General features: G+C 41.8%; 5 protein-coding genes across 5 annotated transcripts; 1 reads left to right on the forward strand and 4 right to left on the reverse strand.

Annotated features, from left to right (window-relative positions):
* Nucleotides 1-9803: 9803 nt before the first annotated feature.
* Nucleotides 9804-10229, reverse strand: GCK72_020789 (uncharacterized protein; the record flags this gene model as incomplete). The annotated part of the gene is made up of 1 exon (XM_003106333.2): nucleotides 9804-10229. One exon carries the CDS (start codon nucleotides 10227-10229, stop codon nucleotides 9804-9806), a length of 426 nt encoding a protein of 141 aa, XP_003106381.2.
* Nucleotides 10230-11218: 989 nt separating this feature from the next.
* GCK72_020790 (uncharacterized protein) lies at nucleotides 11219-12707 on the reverse strand (the record flags this gene model as incomplete). Its single annotated transcript, XM_003106350.2, has 6 exons — nucleotides 11219-11341; nucleotides 11386-11439; nucleotides 11485-11616; nucleotides 11675-11963; nucleotides 12342-12457; nucleotides 12510-12707. The coding sequence occupies 6 exons, from the start codon at nucleotides 12705-12707 to the stop codon at nucleotides 11219-11221; spliced, it is 912 nt and encodes a 303-aa protein (XP_003106398.2).
* A 2224-nt stretch (nucleotides 12708-14931) lies between these two features.
* On the reverse strand, nucleotides 14932-16780 carry GCK72_020791 (uncharacterized protein; the record flags this gene model as incomplete). The annotated part of the gene is made up of 4 exons (XM_003106506.2): nucleotides 14932-15036; nucleotides 15081-15479; nucleotides 15534-15887; nucleotides 16697-16780. The coding sequence occupies 4 exons, from the start codon at nucleotides 16778-16780 to the stop codon at nucleotides 14932-14934; spliced, it is 942 nt and encodes a 313-aa protein (XP_003106554.2).
* Nucleotides 16781-17303: 523 nt separating this feature from the next.
* GCK72_020792 (uncharacterized protein) lies at nucleotides 17304-19122 on the forward strand (the record flags this gene model as incomplete). Its single annotated transcript, XM_053733794.1, has 7 exons — nucleotides 17304-17384; nucleotides 17446-17533; nucleotides 17816-17894; nucleotides 17942-18073; nucleotides 18483-18570; nucleotides 18681-18993; nucleotides 19049-19122. The coding sequence occupies 7 exons, from the start codon at nucleotides 17304-17306 to the stop codon at nucleotides 19120-19122; spliced, it is 855 nt and encodes a 284-aa protein (XP_053582707.1).
* Nucleotides 19123-19443: 321 nt separating this feature from the next.
* On the reverse strand, nucleotides 19444-20826 carry GCK72_020793 (uncharacterized protein; the record flags this gene model as incomplete). The annotated part of the gene is made up of 7 exons (XM_053733795.1): nucleotides 19444-19520; nucleotides 19567-19622; nucleotides 19667-19872; nucleotides 19918-20090; nucleotides 20143-20219; nucleotides 20567-20727; nucleotides 20785-20826. The coding sequence occupies 7 exons, from the start codon at nucleotides 20824-20826 to the stop codon at nucleotides 19444-19446; spliced, it is 792 nt and encodes a 263-aa protein (XP_053582708.1).
* Nucleotides 20827-21170: the final 344 nt, after the last annotated feature.

Below are 21170 nucleotides of genomic sequence, written 5' to 3' on the forward strand. Positions count from 1 at the left end.
ATATGTCTGAATCACTGAAATGTGTACAGTTTCGTTGTTTTCAACCATATTTCAATTAATAGTGCATCCCGCGAAGTAAAGAGCTGAAGGCAGTCCCATCTACAATCAGAAATAGTAATACTGAAAAGTTTCTACGTTGATTTAATTTGACAATTCCATCGTTGAAGAGACGGTTCGATGTGATAACAACTTCTACAATTCATGTTGACACACGTTGTTGAACTGGACAAAATCTACATTCAAAGAGACATGACTATATGTACTCCTACAAATCATTCCAGAGTCTCTCCGAAAGAATTAGTTTTCGACACTCCTCTGCGAGAAGATGAAAGATGTGAGCGTTTTTAGCGCGATCACTAGTCCTTCTTTTCTGTGAATCAGTATCCACGAGATCTACGTGGCATAGTCAACGAGATACCAGATTCATCCACATCTTCGTGTAGAAAGACGTTGGAGTCTGAGAACCGGACGACATGAGCCGGATGACATGTTCGGACCAGAAAAGCGAGTTCTCTACGGTAGGAGCAAACCTATCTTCATGACGTCGAAGAAAGGGTCAGATGGAATTTAGCAGTTTCATCTGATGCTCATCGACTAAAGATATCAAACTCACATCAAACAGTCTCAAAGAGATAGTGGTAGACCATCCACTAACATCTACACAGACAGACGGAGCGGCAGGCCGACGGCGTCAGAGGTTACAGGGGGCTAGCTACCCGATAGGAAATAATGTACAACCTATCCTGGCCATGGCTAGATACCGTCCTAAAAGGCCAGTGACCTAAAAGTATCCGCGAAGTCAGCATGTTGTTTATTGGAGCGGCAGAGCTATAAGTACCACACGGTCCTGACATCGCGCAAATGCAGGCCTGTGCGGGAGATGGGAGAGCTCAGTGATCTAAAAGGATCCGATATTACACATGTGTAACACGGTGGCAAGACAGGTCTAGTACTAGTACTAGATCATGAGATCGAACCACTGGAGTTATAAATTTATACTGTCCATCAGTCACAGCTATACTACAAAATGCATCTACAGTATTCATCAGATACAATATCTACAAGAACATCTACGTTATCCACAACATCCAACACCCCAAGATCAGGGCATAGTCCCGACTCAACTATTTCCTGTGCAACTTGGGCAACATCCCAGAACGTCCCACGCTTCCTTTTTTCTTTCGTTCAGATAATGTCCAATTTAGTTTCAATTAAAATTTTCTAGGGTACTGTTATCATCGTTCAATCGAACAACTCCCAACTCTTCCAACCATGACCCAAAAATCTACTGGTATCCCACAGAATACTGCTACGACAGGCACCTCGCTCGGTCGAACTGTCACCGGACCAGCGAAACGTAACATCGACAACACTGTCTACGCAGCTAATAAGCATGCAACTACTTGCAAAAGGTTCCTCACGAACCTCAATAGCTCCAACATCACTCCGTCTACGGATCAGTTGAAAAAGCTCGATAGTATGCTTATGGAAACCCACAAGCAAGTAGCCAACCTGAAAGCTCTCCCAACATACGTTGCGGGAAAAAAGGCTCACCAGCTCGTTAGCGAATCGGCTAACAAAGAAAAATTCCATAAGGAATTAGATGATTACCTCAGCATCTCGCAGTACTTGACATCCATTGCCACAGGCGAGGAATTGATCGAGCAACTCGAGAAGGTACTGTCCGAACACGGTCAGACGTGTAGCCAATTTGACGAGAGCATTCACGACGCCAACTCGGCAGTCGAATGCATGGGACAGCTAGTCATCGACCCAATAACCGGCGAGCTGGTTGAGTTTGACCCCGAGCATCCCACTGATGATGAGGGAGTCATTGAGCAGCTCACTAGAGAGCTAGAGATGAAAGAGAAATTACTCGAGAAACAGATGGAGGATGCTCGTGAAAATGAGACGGATTATGCTGAACATCCGACGCCACTCGCAAGAACCGAGATAGAGCAACAGTATAAACCAAATGAGGAGTCGGTTGACTTGCCGGTGGGCTCTAACTCAAAAAGAGAGCTGATAGATTTGGAAACCGATACGGAGAAAGTTGAGTTAGAACGCCAAGCCAAGGCTGCCGAAGAGCAGAGGCTCCGAGATAAGATTGCCGCGGTTGATGGACAGCTTGGGAACAGAGGAGTCGCAGCGCCAACACCCAACGGGTCTATCGACGAGAACCAATCGATTGAAACTACTCCTCGTAGCACGACTCACACGCATCCCACCATTCCCGAGACAAACATTTCATCTCAGCCCTCTCAAAATAACAACAACAGAGAGAAATCAACTCATCCCGACGTATCGTCAGCTTCTGACCAAACCCAACTCTTGATCCTTCAACACATTGAGAGACTTGAACGCCAAAGAGAGAGAGATCAAAAGTATCACAATGATCAGGTTGCCTCTTTGGCTTCTAGTGTTGAAAGAATGTTCACGGTTATGCACAATGCTAATCAGAGAGCAAAGGACACACGTCAACACGATGGCGAAGTTATGCCATCAGAAGACGAGGATGAGTACGCTAGGAGATATATGGAAATGGGAGACTCACAAAACGACGATTCACATACGAATCATCGCATCCCACACTCTACTCCTCGGCCTAAAACAGTCCCCGCTCATCTGAAGAACGTCACCTTTGACAATATCAAGTCGAACCTTATCACATTCAACGGCACAGCCAGCTTCTACCTCTTCCGAACTACATTCTACGATTATGTTATCAACAACCCACACTTCTCCAAAGAGCATAAGCTCGTGTTATTAGAAAGTCAGCTGAAAGGACCAGCACTTCAGTGTCTCTACCACCTGGAAGATCCAGAAGAATCCGTTCGTCTCACGTTCAAAGAACTTGTGAAGAAATACGGACAAAAATGCGACAAAATGACACTGCATTACAGAATCGCACGACTCCCATTCCATGCCACCGATTTCAATCGGATGGCTGATGATCTACGTGCGCACAGAAAGCTATTGAGTGAGATGAAGGAGAGAGGAATGAACGTCGATGACGAAATGATCATCAAATCGTTCTGCACCAAACTCCCAAGACACATCAAAGCTAAACTGGTCCCACTTGTCCACAAAGATAATCTGACTTTCGAGATGGTACATGACGCAGTAGAAGACGAGATCGCTCAACTGCAAATCCGAGAGACCTTCTTTGAAGAGGTAGAGCCTGAGCAAAGAAGAGCCAATGAAATTCCAGCAGCTATCCACGCGGCGGATGCCCATCAGTCGCATCCCACTGGAAATTTCTACAGAAACAACAACACACAGCAGTTCAACAGAAACACTCAACGCGGTGGCCACCAGGGCGGTAGTGCTCAGAGAGAATATTCTCGGCAACCCACAAACGGGAGCTACCAAAATAACTACTCTCAAAGCAACAACTATTCGAGAAACCCAGAGCCAAGACCATCACCAAATAACTTCACAGACACCTCAGGTGAAACTCTGGAAGAATACTACAAGCCAGGGTATTCTGGCCCGAATCTGAGTATTATCAGATACTCATTCCCATTCGACAAGCCAGAGAAACAATCTCAATGCAACGTGTGCAACATGCCACACCACCCGATTCGGTGTCCACTGCCGAGCACAGAGTTCAGGAAAATGTTGAAAACCAAAGGACTGTGTGAGTTATGTACCGGCAAGTCCCACAATATTGAAACTTGCAACTCAAGATTCATGTGCGGCTACTGCCGAGGATGCCACCACATGGGAGCATGCCCACAGAAAGAATTCTACAGAAATTTGGCCAACTTCCCATCCGGGGCTGGACCAATCGTCAGAGAGGAGACTCAGAAAAAAAAATTCTTTCGTGCCAACCCACGAACCCCATCTCAATAACTCTCTTTCCAGGGCAGGCGCGGAAGCTAAGTCATCGCTTCACGTGCCACAATCTGCCTTGCCACCAGACTCCTGTTATACTAACTCACACCACTGTTCTACTAATACCAATCAACTTTCCGACTCTACCCTCAACCCCGTCTCTACTGTTACTGTTTCTACTCATCCCACTGTTGTTTCATCAAAAACATTAATATCTACTGAGCCGACCCCGAGTGAAAACCAAGAGTTTCTCGACTTTCTATCCCAAACCACTCATCATGTCAATCATGTTGCCACAGCAAAATATGACGAATCCGATAGAGACTATAAGCTACCATTTCTGTGCTTGCACAGCCACGAAGGCAAGCCCATCAGAGCTCTTGTCGATACTGGAGCAACCCTCTCAATGATCGATCATACTGCGGCAGATAGACTGGGATTTGAAAATCTTGGAACCACAAACATCACTGTCACCGGTTTCGATTCCACTGTTACCATCTCCTCTAATGCCTACAAGGTCCCCCTTAAAAGTAAATATTCATCTACGCCCGTCACAATCAGAATAGCTGGCTCCCCTCAACTCCCACCTACTCGTTTTCGCGCTCCTCACTTGAGCAAAAAAGATCTACAATACATCCAAGAACTGAACATCCCAAAATCAGAACTCAACGCAGCCCGCAATCAATCAGGAAAACGTATTGACCTAATTCTAGGCAATGACGTCATTGCCTGGTTCAACTCTCTAGCCACCACAACCAGACACATTCTACCTTCTGGAAGGCTGATGGAAACATCTCCGTTCGGGTTCATCGTGCACCCCACTCCAGACTTGGGTCTGCTAATTCAAGCAACCCACAAACTCAACAACACATATATTGATCAAGACGATGAGAATTACATCATGACTCTCATGGACTACTCAGATCCTGAAGATCCATTGTCGAGATTAATTGCGGAAGTGTGCCAAATGTGGAATATCCAAAATCTTGGAGCGAAATCTCCAGAGCTAGATGAGACCTTCAAAAAGGAGCAGCGTGATCTGATGGAGGAATTTAATAAAAATGCGAAATATAACGAGAAGGGAGAGTTTGAAGTTGCACTCCCACTAAACGGCAACGAAGCCAGACTAGCCAACAACTATGAGATCGCTATCAAACGACTCATCCATCTAATTGTGACTCTCAAAAAGGGCACCAATCTTCTAAAGCAATATAATGATATCATTCAAGAGCAACTAGCGAAAGGCATCATTTCCAAAGTAACCCCACAAATGATGGAGGAGGAAAGAAAACGAGGTCAAGTGGTATACAACATCCCTCACAGAGGAGTTGTAAAACTATCATCCATGACCACAAAACTCCGTATTGTGTACGATGCGTCGAGTCACAAAAGAGACCAGCTATCACTAAATGATTGCGTTTTTCCCGGTCCTTCTATCCTCCAGTCCATCTTTGGTATTCTAATTCGAGCTCGGATGTACAAGTACCTGGTGATCGCCGACATTGAGAAGGCGTTCCACCAAGTACAAATGCAAGAACAATTCCGAAGTCTAACTCGCTTTCTCTGGTTGAAAAACATCGAGCATCCCGCAACTCCGGACAATATTGAAACATACCATTTCAATAAAATCCCATTCGGACTTGCATGCAGCCCGTTCTTGTTGGCGGCGGTTATTCATCACTTTTTGAACAAAAATCCAAACAAGTTGAATGATATGACTAGAGAAAATCTCTATGTCGATAACTGTCTGTACTATACCAACGACAAGGGAGAAATCCCTGAAATAGTCAAAGCTGCCAAACAAATTTTCGATGACATGGATATGAATTTGCGAGAATTCATTGTCAACGAAGCTGAGGAGATGATGAAAATCCCAGAAAAAGATAGAGCGGCATCCCTCTCTGTAAAAGTCCTCGGATACCTTTGGAGTTCCAAGGAAGATACCTGGACTATCAAAATTGCTAAACTTGAAGAATCCCACCCCACGAAGAGACAAGTAGCATCCCGCTTAGCGGAAACATTCGACCCTCTTGGTCTGGTAACACCCATTCTCGTAGCGTTCAAAAGACTAATGCAAAATTGCTGGCTAGACGGAGTTAAGTGGAATGAGCCACTACCGCCACAGCTACTGTCCGAATGGCGCAAAGTCCAGGAACAGTTTAAAGATGAAGAGATAGTAGTCCCACGAGAACTAACGTCTGCTTACAACTACAGCAGTGTACGCCTGATGGTATTCTCTGACGCATCTAAAGACATGATGGCCGCTTCAGTGTATGCTCTATACACTTTCGAAGACAAGCATCCCACTGTCTCCCTCATCTGTAGCAAAAATAAAATCCGACCATCTAAGAACGAGAAACGGACCATTCCCAAGTTGGAACTCATGGCAATCGAAATCGCTACGAATCTTGCCGTCGCCACCGTCAATGAAATTCGTCTACCAATCACAGAAGTCTGTTTCTTCACTGACTCTGCCTGTGCTCTGTTCTGGATTCTGACTAAAAAGCTCACGAGACCGTTCGTAGCCAATCGTGTTGAAGCAATTCACACGAATAAAGATACACTGACTAAACAGAATATCGAGGAGGTCAACATACGGCATTGTCCCACTAAAGATAATCCAGCAGACCTCGCCACACGAGGAATGAGCACTACAGAACTACAGAGCAGCCCACTATGGTTCCATGGACCAGCGTTTTTGAAAACAGACAGAAGTGAATGGCCAACCAAGATTGAAGGCGTCAGCCAAAACATCAAAGAATTTCAAGATCTCGTATTCTCAGAAGTAGTAGATCCAACTACTAAAAGGAAGAAAAAGAGCATGCTCCCTATTCCCACTCCTACTATACCTTCTGAAACTGAGACTATTATGACGACATCCCACGATGACAAGTTCCAGTCGATTGTACCGTATACTAAGACCAACTCGATGCGAAAGCTTGTCTCATCCATGCACTCTGTCATGAAATTTCTTGTGCAGATCAACCCACATCGTGAATGGCAAAGTCATATCATGAAAGAGTACGTCCGCTGCACAGGAGTACCATCTACAGCTAGACGAAATCTAGCTAGAACATTCGTGATTCAGCAACACTATCTGGAATGCAAAAGTCTGGGATACTCGTTTCCACGAGACCTTAACGAATACTATGACCAAGACGGACTATACCGCTATAAGAGACAAGTCAGATCGAACGTACTCCCACTGGAAGCTAGAGAACCAATTCTCATTCATTCCAAACATCCACTAGCCGAACTGATAATCCGAGAGACTCATGAAATAAATGGTCATCTCCCAGAATCGTACACTATCAGCGCAGCCCGCACCAAATACTGGGTCCTACACGACCGTCAGGTTGCGGGTAAAGTTATCGCAAACTGTGTCCAGTGCAAAAAAGTAAATGGATTACCATTTGCATACCCACACTCTCAAGCACTCCCACAATTCCGAACGGAACCATCTACACCGTTCGAACATTCTGGAATCGATTATCTCGGACCAATCATGTACACTCGAGACGACGGCTCTTTGAGCAAAGCATTCATTCTTATCTACACGTGTCTTGTTACCCGTGGAGCCCGCTTAGAGATTATCCCTGACGGAACAGTCGAAAGATATCTCGAAGCAATGTCCATCGTATTCTCGCGTTCCGGTGTCCCGAAAACCATCTATTCTGATAACGCCAAGACATTCCAACTTGGTGAAAAAATCATCAATGAAGACATTGCGGGAGATAAAGCATCGGAATCCTTGACAAGCTTTCTAGCAAATCATGAGATCGACTTCATCTACATCACACCCCTTGCCCCATGGCAAGGGGGCGTCTACGAACGCATCGTCAAATTGGTGAAACATCAATTGATGAAAGAGATTGGAGACTTGAATCTGGACTTCCAAGGCTTACGGCGAGTATTGGCAGGTGTAGAAGCGATGATCAATAGCCGCCCACTGACACCACATCCGAAAAGACCGAATGACATGGTGGCTCTACGCCCCATTGATTTCCAGTTACCGGCAGCCCTCATTGACCTTCCATTCAATACTAAACCGTTTGACCCCACTCAGTCTAAAACGGAGCAGAGAACTCGAGCCCACCTCGATCAGTACGAAAACGTACTGGAGAGACTGTGGAAAGGTTGGTCACTCGGATATCTACTTCATTTGAGAGAATCCAAGCATAAAAACAAGAGGTGCTCCAGCATACAACCAAAAGTTGGTCAGGTGGTGATCATCAACACGAATCTTGTCCGTCGCCAGAAATGGCCACTTGGTCTCATAGTCAAAATCTGTGAAAGTAAATCTGGAGAAATCAGATCTGTTATCGTGAAATGTAAAGGAAAACTCTACAAACGTGCTGTCTGTCAATTGATCCCACTCGAGATCGAGACACTTGACAACGAAAATTGTCCAAAAGATCAAAAAGATACGGAGGCAGACCCACGGTATAAATCAAAACCAATACCTCCATCACCCGCAATTTTCGACATTCCCAATGCACGATACTCACCCAGTTACTTTACAAACAGCAATGACGCATCCCACCCAGACGCAGTCCCACACACTGCTGAATTACCAATTATTGGTGAAAAAGTCGTAGACGAGGAAGAAATTGACTACGATCTACAAGATCTGGAACAAGAAGACGATGATTCAGTGATCAGTTATCAAGATCCAAACGCTTCCCTAGCCCACAGACTTGATATCATTCAACAACCGATCCTGCACCCACATCGAACTCGGGAGTACCTTCCACGGAAGGCTAAAGCCCCATACGTAAATTATGTGCATCATGTGGCAACTCATCATCTGTCTTTCTCTGGGCCCCCGGAGTGTTGTCAGTTTGACACCTCTAGAATTCAACCTGCCAACTTAACGGCCCCATAATTCCGGGTCACACTGATTTTCCCCGCAAAATCCCCCGAAATTATAGTTCCAACTCATCTAGTCATTTATCTCTCTTTTTCTACTTCATTTCCCCTTTTTGTTCTACTCAAAACGATCAACTCTACCTAATTCTACTAATTTATTGCCGCGCCTCATTATTTAAACGGCGCGCGCTTTTGTCTACAGTATCCCGTTCGTCGCGGGAGTTAGATGTGCAGGCGGCGCCCAGCCTTTTTAGGCCAACGCCCGCCGCCTACTGACTCGCCTCGCCACCGCACTACTACTACTTTTTACGCCAGGTTGCGGTCCGTTGGTGACGGATTTTTCCCCTATTTTTCCCTTTTATTTATTCCCTTTTATCTGTTCTCCTTCCCCTCTTTTCCCCTCTTAAACCGCTCTACAATCATCTACAAACCTCTACAAACTCTACGAAAACTCTACAAAACAGGTTTTGCCTGACAGGAAGGAGAACCGAAAGGTTTCCTCGCATCCCACAAGGGAGCGAGGTTTTACTCCTACACATTTTGCTCCACGGTTCCTGTCGCTGGTTTTTCCCTTTCTCATGTCCCTTTCTTTCTTCTAATAAACGGGTCATTGAGAAATTGTGTACTGTTTTGTCGTCTGCATAGCTTATCCGAAGGTTCTGCGGAACCGGGTCTCATACGGCGCATACAGGGGGTCTCCCTGGGTTATGACTGTGTCCTGGTCTTCGACTGGACCTACAGGCATTGTCAACACTAATCATTCCGACGAAATAAAAACCAGTACTGAGCACATTTTCTCCACAACTGTCTTCAGCTGAACCTTTGTCGAAAACAATGGGTTTAACTGTCGTCGTGGGCTTCTTAGACATTTTTGGTGAAAAAAATAAAAAGTGGTGTTGGAAAATCGAGGGACTTGAGAATGTTTATTTACATTTTAATAATAAATTGCTGGTTTCAAACTTCAGAAATTTTATGTGATAATTTATTCTCATAATAATAGAAGCAAATGTTGAAGTTGGCGCTAAAATGCAAAATTCAAAATGTTAAAATAAGTTCGAAGTCAATAAAAATTTTAGATATACATGGATGTATACATCTCATAGTTTAACGATAGAATTCGCATATGTAGAAGTTACTGATGACACTGGTTTCTTGCAAAAAAATATTTCAAACATTGTCTGTCGATAAGCTTTATGAACCCATAACATGGTAAGAGTCGACCAGATTCCATGAGTATTCAGCAATATCATTGAAAAGTTCGACCACATCATATCAACATAGGTCAATCCAGCAGACACCTGTATATAAATGCAGGGAGAAATTACAGCCATGAGTGGGATGGCAGCTTGGATACACAGCGCCTTGAAAAACTTCCTCTGCATTTGTAGAGTTCTTGTGGATAGTGTTTTGGATTTGAATAAATAGACGAATGTATTATAAAGGAAATATCCGGCTTGACTTCCAGAAAATAGAAGGTATCCTGCTAGAGATGCAACCAGAATAGTTGTATCGGTAGTCAGCATGAAGAATCCCGGTTTCTCGACGAATGTAGGTGGGAGACACGGAATTTTTTGACGGAAAATCAGTTTTGATTCTTCCACGTTCGGAGTTGTTAGAAACGCAGGAAGTATACAAACAAAAACTATAGAATAGTTAACTGAAAAATAAATTACACGTTTTCTAAACCGTGCTATTGTGTCAGCGTCCCGGCGGACTATTCGGTTGTAACGGTCTTCAAAAAAAGTCATGAGCACACAGCCAAGAACTGAAATGAAAGTTTTTTCGCAATTTTCATCATAGCAAACTCACAGCAGATAGATGTTATTCCAATGTATGCCAATACTGATGTTGGTACTCTCAAATATAATATAAAACCTAATGGGTAACCTGAAGAAGCAGGATAAACAATATATGGTATAATTAATATATTGAATAATAAATCAAACCAAGAACATCTAAAGTTCAAAAAAAACTTTCACTTTTAAATTAGCTAGCTTACGTCAAATGTAACAGCAACATAATGAATTTAACTTTTTCCATTGACTGTGGAGTCTTGTACCAGATAATATAAGTTCCAAATATATTAAGTGGAACTTGAATAATGGATAAAAGATGTGACGCAAGCGCATAAAATTCTTCAGATTCAAAATAGCTGTTTCGCCAGGTACACATTGTGACTGAAAGGAAGTTGCCTCAAAAAAATTACGACGGAAAATCGAAAAATTTTCAGCTGTCCTAGCGGCTACAAAGAGTGGTTTCTAAGAATTCAAAACATGACAGGTTTCAGCTTCTGACTGACGTGATCATTGTTCCTATGCGACACGTTGAAACCATTTCAAAATCTTTTGGGGTCTTACAGCGATTGGCTCTTTGTGCTCAACTCTGATTAGGATGCTCTGATTTCAAAAACTGTCAAAGCGTTTTCATTTTTAGTCTATTCAAGGACTCATAAAAATAGCTCTTAAAAAGAAAAAAACCAAAAACAACATTAGAAGTTTATTAAATTAGAAACTTAAACTTTCAATGGAATATTTTGAATTTCCGGAGCGACAATATTCGGGTTCGCTCGGATCTCAGTGATTTCAATAATAACTGGCACCAGGAAGAAGTCGATGGAGACGAAAAGAGTGGATGTCTGAAACACCCAAAATTCCGATTTTTCTCATCGGTGTAACTAACCAGAGTGATTTGAAAATTAGCAATGTAGCTAATGAAGCAAATGACACCGAGGACCTGGAAAAGTTACAGTATTAAAAATAGAAAAAAGATGCGGCTCACCAATTTGACAGCTCCCATCCATTTAGTATGAGTGGCAATGACTTGTTCCGAGTGGCTAGTAGCGGGCTCTTTGATAGAAAACTGGAAGAGCATTCCGATAAAAAGAAGGATTTGGTGGGAGGCGTAGATGATCTGAAAACAAATTTGGAGCATTTTTTGAGCATTTTTGAGCAACTCTGCGGAAACTCACCATGTAATACATCACAATAGTGTTGATCATGAAGTATTGTTCAGCCATCATCACAGCAATCACAAACCAAATTCCACATCCAAGATCCCTAGCGATAACTACCAGGAATACCACAACCATCAGAATAATCACATTCTTTCTTGACAAGCTTCTACGGAACTCTGCTGGTTGGCGACTATTGATGAACCGATGAATAGAGATGATAGCCACCGCTAATTGATACATTGAAGTGTACCAGACGATTGCAAGGGTAAGAATCGAGCACATGTTCAGGGAAAAAGCGGCGGTGCTGGAAATACATATAGTTGCAAACCGGGCCGAAACGGGCCGAAACGGGCCGGCGCGTAGCCCGCTTCAAAGACTTATTAGCTGAAAATATACCAAAATGTAGATCTCGGAAAGCTATGACTGTGACCTACTACGGCGCCGATGGCGGTATCGGTAATGTGTCGCGGGCCGGGCTAGAATGGGATTTTTGACCATTTTCCCGGCCCGCGCCACATTACCGATCCGTCATTGGGCCCGTAGTAGGTCAAAGTCATAGAGCTTGCCGAGATCTACATTTTGGTATATTTTTCAGCCCATAACATTGGATTTTCGGAGAGCTACGCGCCGGTCCTATTCGTGTTTGGTTTGCAAGCATGATTAATAACTGGTTTAGACTTACAACTGTCCGAGACCCTTCGCTATGAAAATTCCCGCGGCGATACCAAAAATGAAGAGCATCGGATAGTTGAGCCGGATTGTACGGAAGGAGTGGGAGAGAAGCGGTAGGAACGGGCTCTGAAATCCAAATCGTGAAAATTTGAGCAATATTCCGTGCCTTAATACTTACCGCTCCATGTGCCGTCAGATTTTTCTTGAACGCTTTCAGATAGGACGGGAGGCAGCAAAGGAAGGTGAAACCTAGTGGTGCCAGAGTAATAACATAGGAAACGATGAGTGTAAGTGAGAATATCTCTGTGATAGACTCCTTGGCGTACACTGAAGAGATGTAAGGATCCGGAGGAGTAGTTGCCAACTTTTTCGCCATTCTGGACGAAAAAGAGGTAATTGGAGCCTTGGAGCCGCCCTATATACCTTTTTTATCACCAAAGCTCGTGAACTACACTCTTTTTCTCTCGTTTCGTTTCACTGAGCCTGAAAATATGAAGAATGAGTGAGAGTGAGAGAGAGAGAAACAGAAGGTGATGTTTCAATATCTGAGAGAACAAAGTGTGTGCGCGGAAGTTGTTAATCAAAAAAGGTTTTGGAAATGTTATGAAAATCAGACAACAGAAAAGAGAAATCAGAATCAAAAGATGAGATTCGTCAGGAACATCAATAAACCAACTTTTGTTATGTCTACTGGCGTGCCTTCGGCGCTTTTGAACCAATTCCTGTTTTCATTTTTCAGAATAAACAACCTTCTGAAACTCTTTATACACCTTCAAGCTTTTTCAATTCAAGTGAAACTAATTTCCAATTCAAGTGAAACTAATTTGATTCTGGGAAGAGTTTATTTTCTAAAAGATGTCAACGGAAATCTTGTGCCTCAAAACTCAAGTCCCAAATACGTCAATTCCACTCTCGAATAATTTTCAAAGATATGTTGTCAAGTTTGAACGTGCGTCAGTCAGAACAGACCAACATCTATTCTTAGCCGCTGTTTTTTTTTCAAGATCGCGCCAAAGATTGCAAGTTGACTGAGTGTAGCTATGGAGACCAGCGGATAGAAGTCTTGTTCAGAAAACATTTGAAAGGATTATTCTGAAAATGTAAAGGTTGATTATCAGCAGGTGTCCGAAGATCGGTATCAGGGATGTGCAAAAAAATTTTTGAAAAAATTTTTTTTTTATACTTTCATCTGATAGTAAACCATACGTTTAGTTACTACACACCAGAGTTGCATGGAATTCCGACTTCCGACTTCCGACTTCCGACTTCCGGGCATTTTTTCCATTCCGACTTCCGACTTCCGACTTCCGGATAACAAAAATCACTTCCGACTTCCGACTTCCGACTTCCGGATAAGGAAATTTACTTCCGACTTCCGTCATTCCATAACTGTGGAATTTTCGAAAAGTATATTTCGCAAAAATGCATGAAAAAATGGTCTAAAAGGACAGAAAATAGGCTTTTCTTTAGCCAAAAACTAGTTTTCCACTGATTTTCGCGAATTTCATGATTTTTCTTTTGGAGTTTTTGAAAGTTTGAGAAAAAATCTAATTCCGACTTCCGACTTCCGGGCGTTTTTTCACTTCCGACTTCCGACTTCCGACTTCCGGATAAGGAAAATCGCTTCCGACTTCCGACTTCCGACTTCCGGATAAGGAAATTCACTTCCGACTTCCGACTTCCGACTTCCGGATAAGGAAATTCACTTCCGACTTCCGACTTCCGACTTCCGGATTAGAAAATTTACTTCCGACTTCCGTCATTCCATAACTGTGGAATTTTCGAAAAGTATATTTCGCAAAAATGCATGAAAAAATGGTCTAAAAGGACAGAAAATAGGCTTTTCTTCAGCCAAAAACTAGTTTTCCACTGATTTTCGCGAATTTCATGATTTTTCTCTTGGAGTTTTTGAAAGTTTGAGAAAAAATCTAATTCCGACTTCCGACTTCCGGGCGTTTTTTCACTTCCGACTTCCGACTTCCGACTTCCGGATAAGGAAAATCGCTTCCGACTTCCGACTTCCGACTTCCGGATAAGGAAATTCACTTCCGACTTCCGACTTCCGACTTCCGGATAAGGAAATTCACTTCCGACTTCCGACTTCCGACTTCCGGATAAGGAAATTTACTTCCATGCAACTCTGCTACACACACCACGCTGCCGATATTTTTCTCACGTAGGTAAAGTTTGGTCTCGTTTTTCTCGAAAACCAGGCCTCCAAGATAAAAACTGAATATATATTTGATATCAGCGTTTTCTCAGCTTTTCAATGATATATGTCACGTCCCCTAACTCCGCAGTCACTCGGAAGTCTTCCCTAGTTAGTTAGGTAGAGCGCATTTTCACGACTTCCATATAGTCTGTCTGTCTGTCTGTCTGTCTGTCTGTCTGTCTGTCTGTCTGTCTGTGTATCCGTCGCTATATTTCAGTCTTTCCGATTCTGTTTACTTTTTCGTAGCTATGGTTACCACAGGACACTTTTTGAAACAATTAAACAAGGAATATGTCTTTAAAAACAGAAATTCTCAAAAAAGTTGCAGGTGTTTTCATTTATTCAGACGGCATTTCAATTATTGATAACGAAAATTGAAAACCACGACTCAATGCACAATCTCTCCTCTTAACACCGACACAGCTGACCCTTTCAAAACAACTCGGTCCTCCTTTAGAAGCAACCGGAACTGGGCGCCACGTCCTGGGAATGCCTGGAAAAATTGAAAATTGAAATAACACTGAAACCCAAGATTACCTGAAACCCATACAACTCTTCCTTTCCAGTTATTTTCTCCCAAAACGGTGCAATCACACATTGAGCGGATCCTGTTGCGGGGTCCTCAATGACACCATCCCATGGACCGAAATAACGACACGCGTAGTCATACGGCTCATTTTTCAAGTCAATGAATCCCTGGGCCACTGGGTTAGATGGCCGGAGAGAGATAGCAAGACCTCTTACAAAACTTCCATCATGGAGCACCAGAGCCTTGGCGGCGTCGATTTTGAAGGCCTCGAATTCCGACTTGGTAGTGTCGGGATCGATTATCACAACGACTCCGCCATATTTTGGAGCATAGATCACAGATTCAATGACAATCTTGTTAGGAATCAAACACTTTATGACTTCGAATAAAAATGGTGGTGCATCGATCTGAAATTAAAAATTTTTTTTTAATTAAATTAATTACTGTAGTCTAGGTCTCACCTCTGAAAACTTGTCCGCCAGTGGATTAATCAACTCGTTGAACCTGATCGAGTTGAGATCATACCTTGGAAAGTCCATCTCTAACAATCCTTCCGCACCATTCTTCACAGTGAGTACCCCGGATTTCGTTTCAAATTTAATTTCGTCATTCGAATTTCCGATTTCATTAAACAAGACATGGGCGGTGGCGAGTGTAGCGTGACCGCAGAGTGGGACTTCGGTTGTCGGGGTGAACCAGCGGAGTGAGAATGTAGAAGACAGTTTGTAGTCTTTTGAGGTAGTAGGGACGGGGAAGGCCGTCTCGGACAGGTTGAATTCGGCGGCAATTTTTTGGTATTCTTTTTCGTCCAGGGCCTGGAAAAAAACATTCAGAAAGGAAAGGGGGACGTTTTGAAACCGAGAAATTTTGAAAGCAAGTCTTTACGCGCCCAGATGAAAAATCTTAAAGGAGGACTAAAGTCTTTGTTTATAATTTCAGATTCAGAAAATTCTAAAAAAATTTCATTGTTGGAGTAAATGCTAAAAATCGCTCAAAACGCTACAATTCCCGTTCTCTTGGCTCAAAATTAGCCTGGCTGGTAGTTTTCGTGTCGAGACCTAAAGTGATCGGAACATAGGCTTGTGGGTATTTTTCTGAACCGTCTCAATAAGCTCAATTTGAAAATCTTTATTAAATTCTCAAAAAATTGAACCCTCCCAGAAAACATCCGTGTGATGGTTGCAAGATGACTTTTTTCTGCATTTTTGTGATAATGATCATAATCAGCTTGCTGAGAGCTTTCAGAAAAGTACCCTCAGTTCTATGTATTCAGCAATTTGAGACTCGAGGCAAAATTCCTGGGTTACTGTAGTTTTCGTGGTGGGATCCAAAGTTATCCCAACCTAGGAGTGTGAGTGCTTTTTTGAAAGCTCTCAATGAGCTGAATTTGAGTATTATACTCAAAAATAGTTAAAATAAGTAGTATTCCACGCGGCCGTGTAGTCCTCTAGGACAAAATTATTTCTCAATTCCTCGTTTCCTCACTGTTTTCAACAAACCTTCGTGTTTTTTTCAATTTATATATTTTTTTAAACTACGAAAATTTGTTGGAACAGGGAGAAAACAAGGAATCGAAAAATGATTTTGTGCGAGAGGACTACACGGCCATTAATCGAAAACCAACCTCCGGAATCAAGCAAACCGCAGCTGGATTTCCTGCGAACCTTGTTGTGGTAAAAGCATCAACGATGAAGGATGGATAAGGCATTTTTCTATAAAAAAACTTAAATTATTTTCATTACAAATACGAGGAAAAGAAGAAAAATCGAAGGTCAGTAGAACAAGATTACAAATGGAATAATTGCCAAATTGTGTTATCAGTGTAGCTGTATGGTCAGTTATTTCTTATCAGTTCGTTACTTTGTCATCATTGAGTAGAAAATAATTTTTATACGAGACGAGACGGGACGAAACCTATTAGAAACGGTAACGAGACCAAATGAGCAAATTTTTATGATTTGTGATGATAGCCTTACTAGTCATCCATCACACCTAGATTATTCTTTTATTTTGTAGCTCCAGATACAATAACAGTAAGAAAAAAGAAAAAATAATAAGAATTTATGAAAAACAACTGATCAGAACCCACACTATATAACTATAATCTTTTCATTCCTTTTTCCAAAAATTGCTTCATTATGACGATGATAATTCAGAATATTCTCGCTATCATATCATTTTTGACCAATAGTTTACTAACATTTCTAATTTTCACAAAGTCCCCAAAGACTATGGGATCTTACAAGTATCTGATGGCATTCATGACGGGCTTCGAGTTGGTGTACGCTTTGATTGACTTGCTTATTCAGCCGGTAAGAGGTTAATAATTAATTTTAATTAGGGATGTAATTAATTAATCTCACTTGATTTAAGGAAATCGTCACCATGAACTCCTTATGGGTAACAATGACCAGCTCGAAGAGGGCTATTGTGCCATTATCAGTGGCTTACCCTTTGTTGTGTGAGTATAGAGGCTTTAAAACCACATACCCGCATAAAATTAACACGAAATTCAAAAAAAAAAATTGTGCGAGGTTTGACCGAAAAAAGCGAGAAAAATGGAAGAAAAGTGAGCTCCAATCAAAAAATTTAACTCCCTATTGTTCGTCCACGTTATAAGCACAAGATTCGGCAGACTAGCGAATTGGCAACTTGCCAAGTCATGCGCAAACGCGCTTCACTAGACTTTCGGTTTCGCGGGAAAATAAATTGAATTCATATGAACTAATAACATTCCTTTCAGTACTTTGGGGTGGATCCTTTGGCATCGCTCTTGCCAGTTTCGGTGCCCATTTTCTCTTTCGCTATTTCATTGTGACCGGGTAAGCCTTCCGTGCAAAACTGATTTGAGTCAATAACCTACTTTCAGCAACAAAAAATGGGTAGCCGGGACCACATTCTTCACATTCTGGATAGGTATTCCTATTGCCTCTGGTTTCATGTATGTCTTCGCAATCGACTACTTCTTACAGCTCAATCAGGTTATGGATAGTATAGTGAGGTACTGTCAGTTTACTTGAGAAGGTCATGGAGTCAGTTGGGAGTTATGGGACGTGATCGTTATTTATTTGGAAAGCTGAAAAATCGCTGATTCCAAATATATAATTAGTTTTTGCTCTCTAGGCTTGGTATTCGAGAAAAATGAGGGCAAAGTTTGGACTATTGACAAGACATTACCTTCCCGGCGTGCGAGGGGAAGGTGTGGTACGGTAATGCCTTGTCAATGAGGACAAACTTTGTCCTCATTTTTCTCGAATACCAGGAGTCGAGGGCAAAAACTAAATATATATTTGAAATTAGCGTTTTCTTTGCTTTCCAATGATATAGGTCACGTCCTATAATTCCGCGGTCACTCGGAGGCCTTCCTTTATTAGTCAGGTCTTTTTAAAGAAACTGAATAACAAATTCAGGGCGAAACTAATGGTCTCGGAAGGTGTCCCGGGTAATCAACTCCGCTACTTTTCTTCGTATTTATTCTTGACAACACCATCTGACCCAGTGAGTCAGCTAAACTGGAAGCAGATACAAGGCCTCATTTTTTTGTGTTCCACTATAGTGAGTCACCTCGAAATTTTGAAAATTGTTCAGCAATTTTAAAATCTTTACAGAGCCTCTCCCTATTCACCATGATCTACTTCGGCTTAAAAACATTCAGTGAAATCAGAAAGCTACAAGACACAACTTCGGTGTCCGCTTCTTCCAAAACCCTTCAGACTCAACTATTCTACTCACTTGTTATCCAAACCACTATCCCAGTGATCCTCATTCATTTCCCTACTACTCTTATCTATATCTCCACATTTTTCAACGCAGCACCTCCAATCCAAGGAACAATTTGTACTATCACAATATCCATGTTCCCTGCGATTGATCCATTACCAAGCTTGATTATTATCAAACCGTATAGACAAGCAATATTAGGTATGGGACAGGTTTTGATGGAAATATATATTTGTTGTAAAATTATATGATTCAGGTTGCTTAAAAAAACGCATCAGTCAGAAAGTATCGTCCATCCAAGCCAGCAGAAGTCGAGTTAACACATTTTGAGTTTTTAATTTTTTTTTCTGATTTTCTGGTTTTTGTTTTTTTTAAATCTAAATAAACATATATGTGCGTTTTTTAAAGAAAGAATACCTACTTCCGTTTCATGGAGGCATGGAGTCAGTTTGGAGTTATGGGAGGTGACCTATATCATTGGAAAGCTGAAAAAATGCTGATTCCAAATATATATTCCGTTTTTGCCCTCGAGGTCTGGTATTCGAGAAAAACAAGGTCAAAGTTCGAAAAAATGACAAATTTTCATTTTGATATCTTACAACACAGAAAATTAACTATAATATTTATTTAATTAAAGTATATACATAGCTATTAGTATTTAGTTGCACTTGCTGCATTCGACGTAGCTTCCAGATTAGAACGACTCACACCGTAATCCGTTACAGTATCTGCAAAACCTTTAAAATAAGGAATCTACATTCCATCACAACTCACTTCTTCCCCTGAATATGATTTGAGTGAACTCCTTATTGAATGTCAGTGTGATAATTCTGGAACAAATCTTTTTTTTCAAAGAAAAACCTGTATGACTTACCCATCCAACATGTGCACGCAGACCCATGCAAAAGTGGTCAACGAGAAAATGAGCCATCTCTGGCTTGGGTCGACTTTTGGGGAAATTATGAAATAGGTGATGAGCTCACAGACGAATACGACGGCTTGTAGGCAGGCCTGTCTGAGAAAATTCATCTCAGCGCTTTGTCGACGGGAGAATTGAGCTTTGGATGAGGTTTTGGCGAGCTGAAATTTATAAAATTCAGAAGTCCTATTCCCTATTTGACTCACATGCGCTTTGTAGCTTCTGACTTTGGAGACAGTGATCACATCGATGATAACAATAAACACCACGATCGAGTTGTATTTCAAGAAGTCCGCATACCACACAATTTTCACACAAATTGGAGTGGTGGCAAATGTGAACATCCAGAAGTCATCGATGTAGAATAGACTGCAGTCATCTGGAATTCATTTACTAAAAAAAAGAAAACGGAATGGAAATCCGCTGCTTACTGTAGATGTAAAGATAAAATGATGGAAGAACTGCACATGTCCAAGATAGGAAAACAAGGATTTTTGTGTTGGTGATACTGAAAATTAAATTTTTTGAAGGAAAGATAACATTAAAAACCTGAAAATAGTATCATATTTAACCGGAGCCACTATTGAGCAAAATCGGTTAATAGAGATGCATAAATGAGAGTACGTTGAGATATCGTAACAAACCAGTAGACTCTGACCAAGAACGTAGGAGTGGGTCTTCAGGAAAGTAATGTCGCTGGAATGTGTTAATGGTTTACCAAAAGCGGATGAATTATTAGCTTGACACAGTTCTTACAACTGCGCTCCGCCGAAATGCCGTTTCGCACACACGTTTCTTCGGTTTCGGTAGAGCGCGGTTGCAAGAACCATGTCGTGCTAATATGCATGTGCTTACAAAAAACACATCGGAGCAAACAAGAATGCAAAAACTGTGCAGTGGATAGCATCGCCAATTGATTGGGAGGCGGTTAGTCTTCCAAAAGAATTTTTGAGAGATGGAAGTTTTCGGATAAGGATAGCAACTGTCCAGTTGGCTACAACTCCGATGAATGCGAACTGAAATATTTATTTATACGTTGTAAAATTGCTACCGGTCGAGCTGTTGAGCCTTACCGTGAAAACTATTAATCCTGCAAGTTTCTCGTTGTTCAACATGTTTTGGAATCCGTTTTTTTCTAGAAAACAAGCTGGAATATGTATAGTTGATTACGTGGAGCAAACACTGGTAGGCTCCGGGACGTTTTGAAACCACACGTTTTGAAACCATGACAGTTCGAAACTAAACCCGAAACAGTGCCCTGATAAATTTAACATTTCCTGGTCATTGCTTAATTTTTCAGTACTTTTTTGCGTTTAGTTTCGAAATGTTGCGGTTTCGAAAAGTTCCGACGCATTGACACTTTTTCGAAGTCATCGATATTAAGGGAACAAAAAATTCGATGATTTTTCACTCTAGGGTGGTGCAAGAAGATTCTCGTAACACTGACTACAAAATAATT

The sequence above is a fragment of the Caenorhabditis remanei genome, chromosome V, assembly GCF_010183535.1.
Source record: "Caenorhabditis remanei strain PX506 chromosome V, whole genome shotgun sequence".
NCBI classification, from domain to species: domain Eukaryota; kingdom Metazoa; phylum Nematoda; class Chromadorea; order Rhabditida; family Rhabditidae; genus Caenorhabditis; species Caenorhabditis remanei.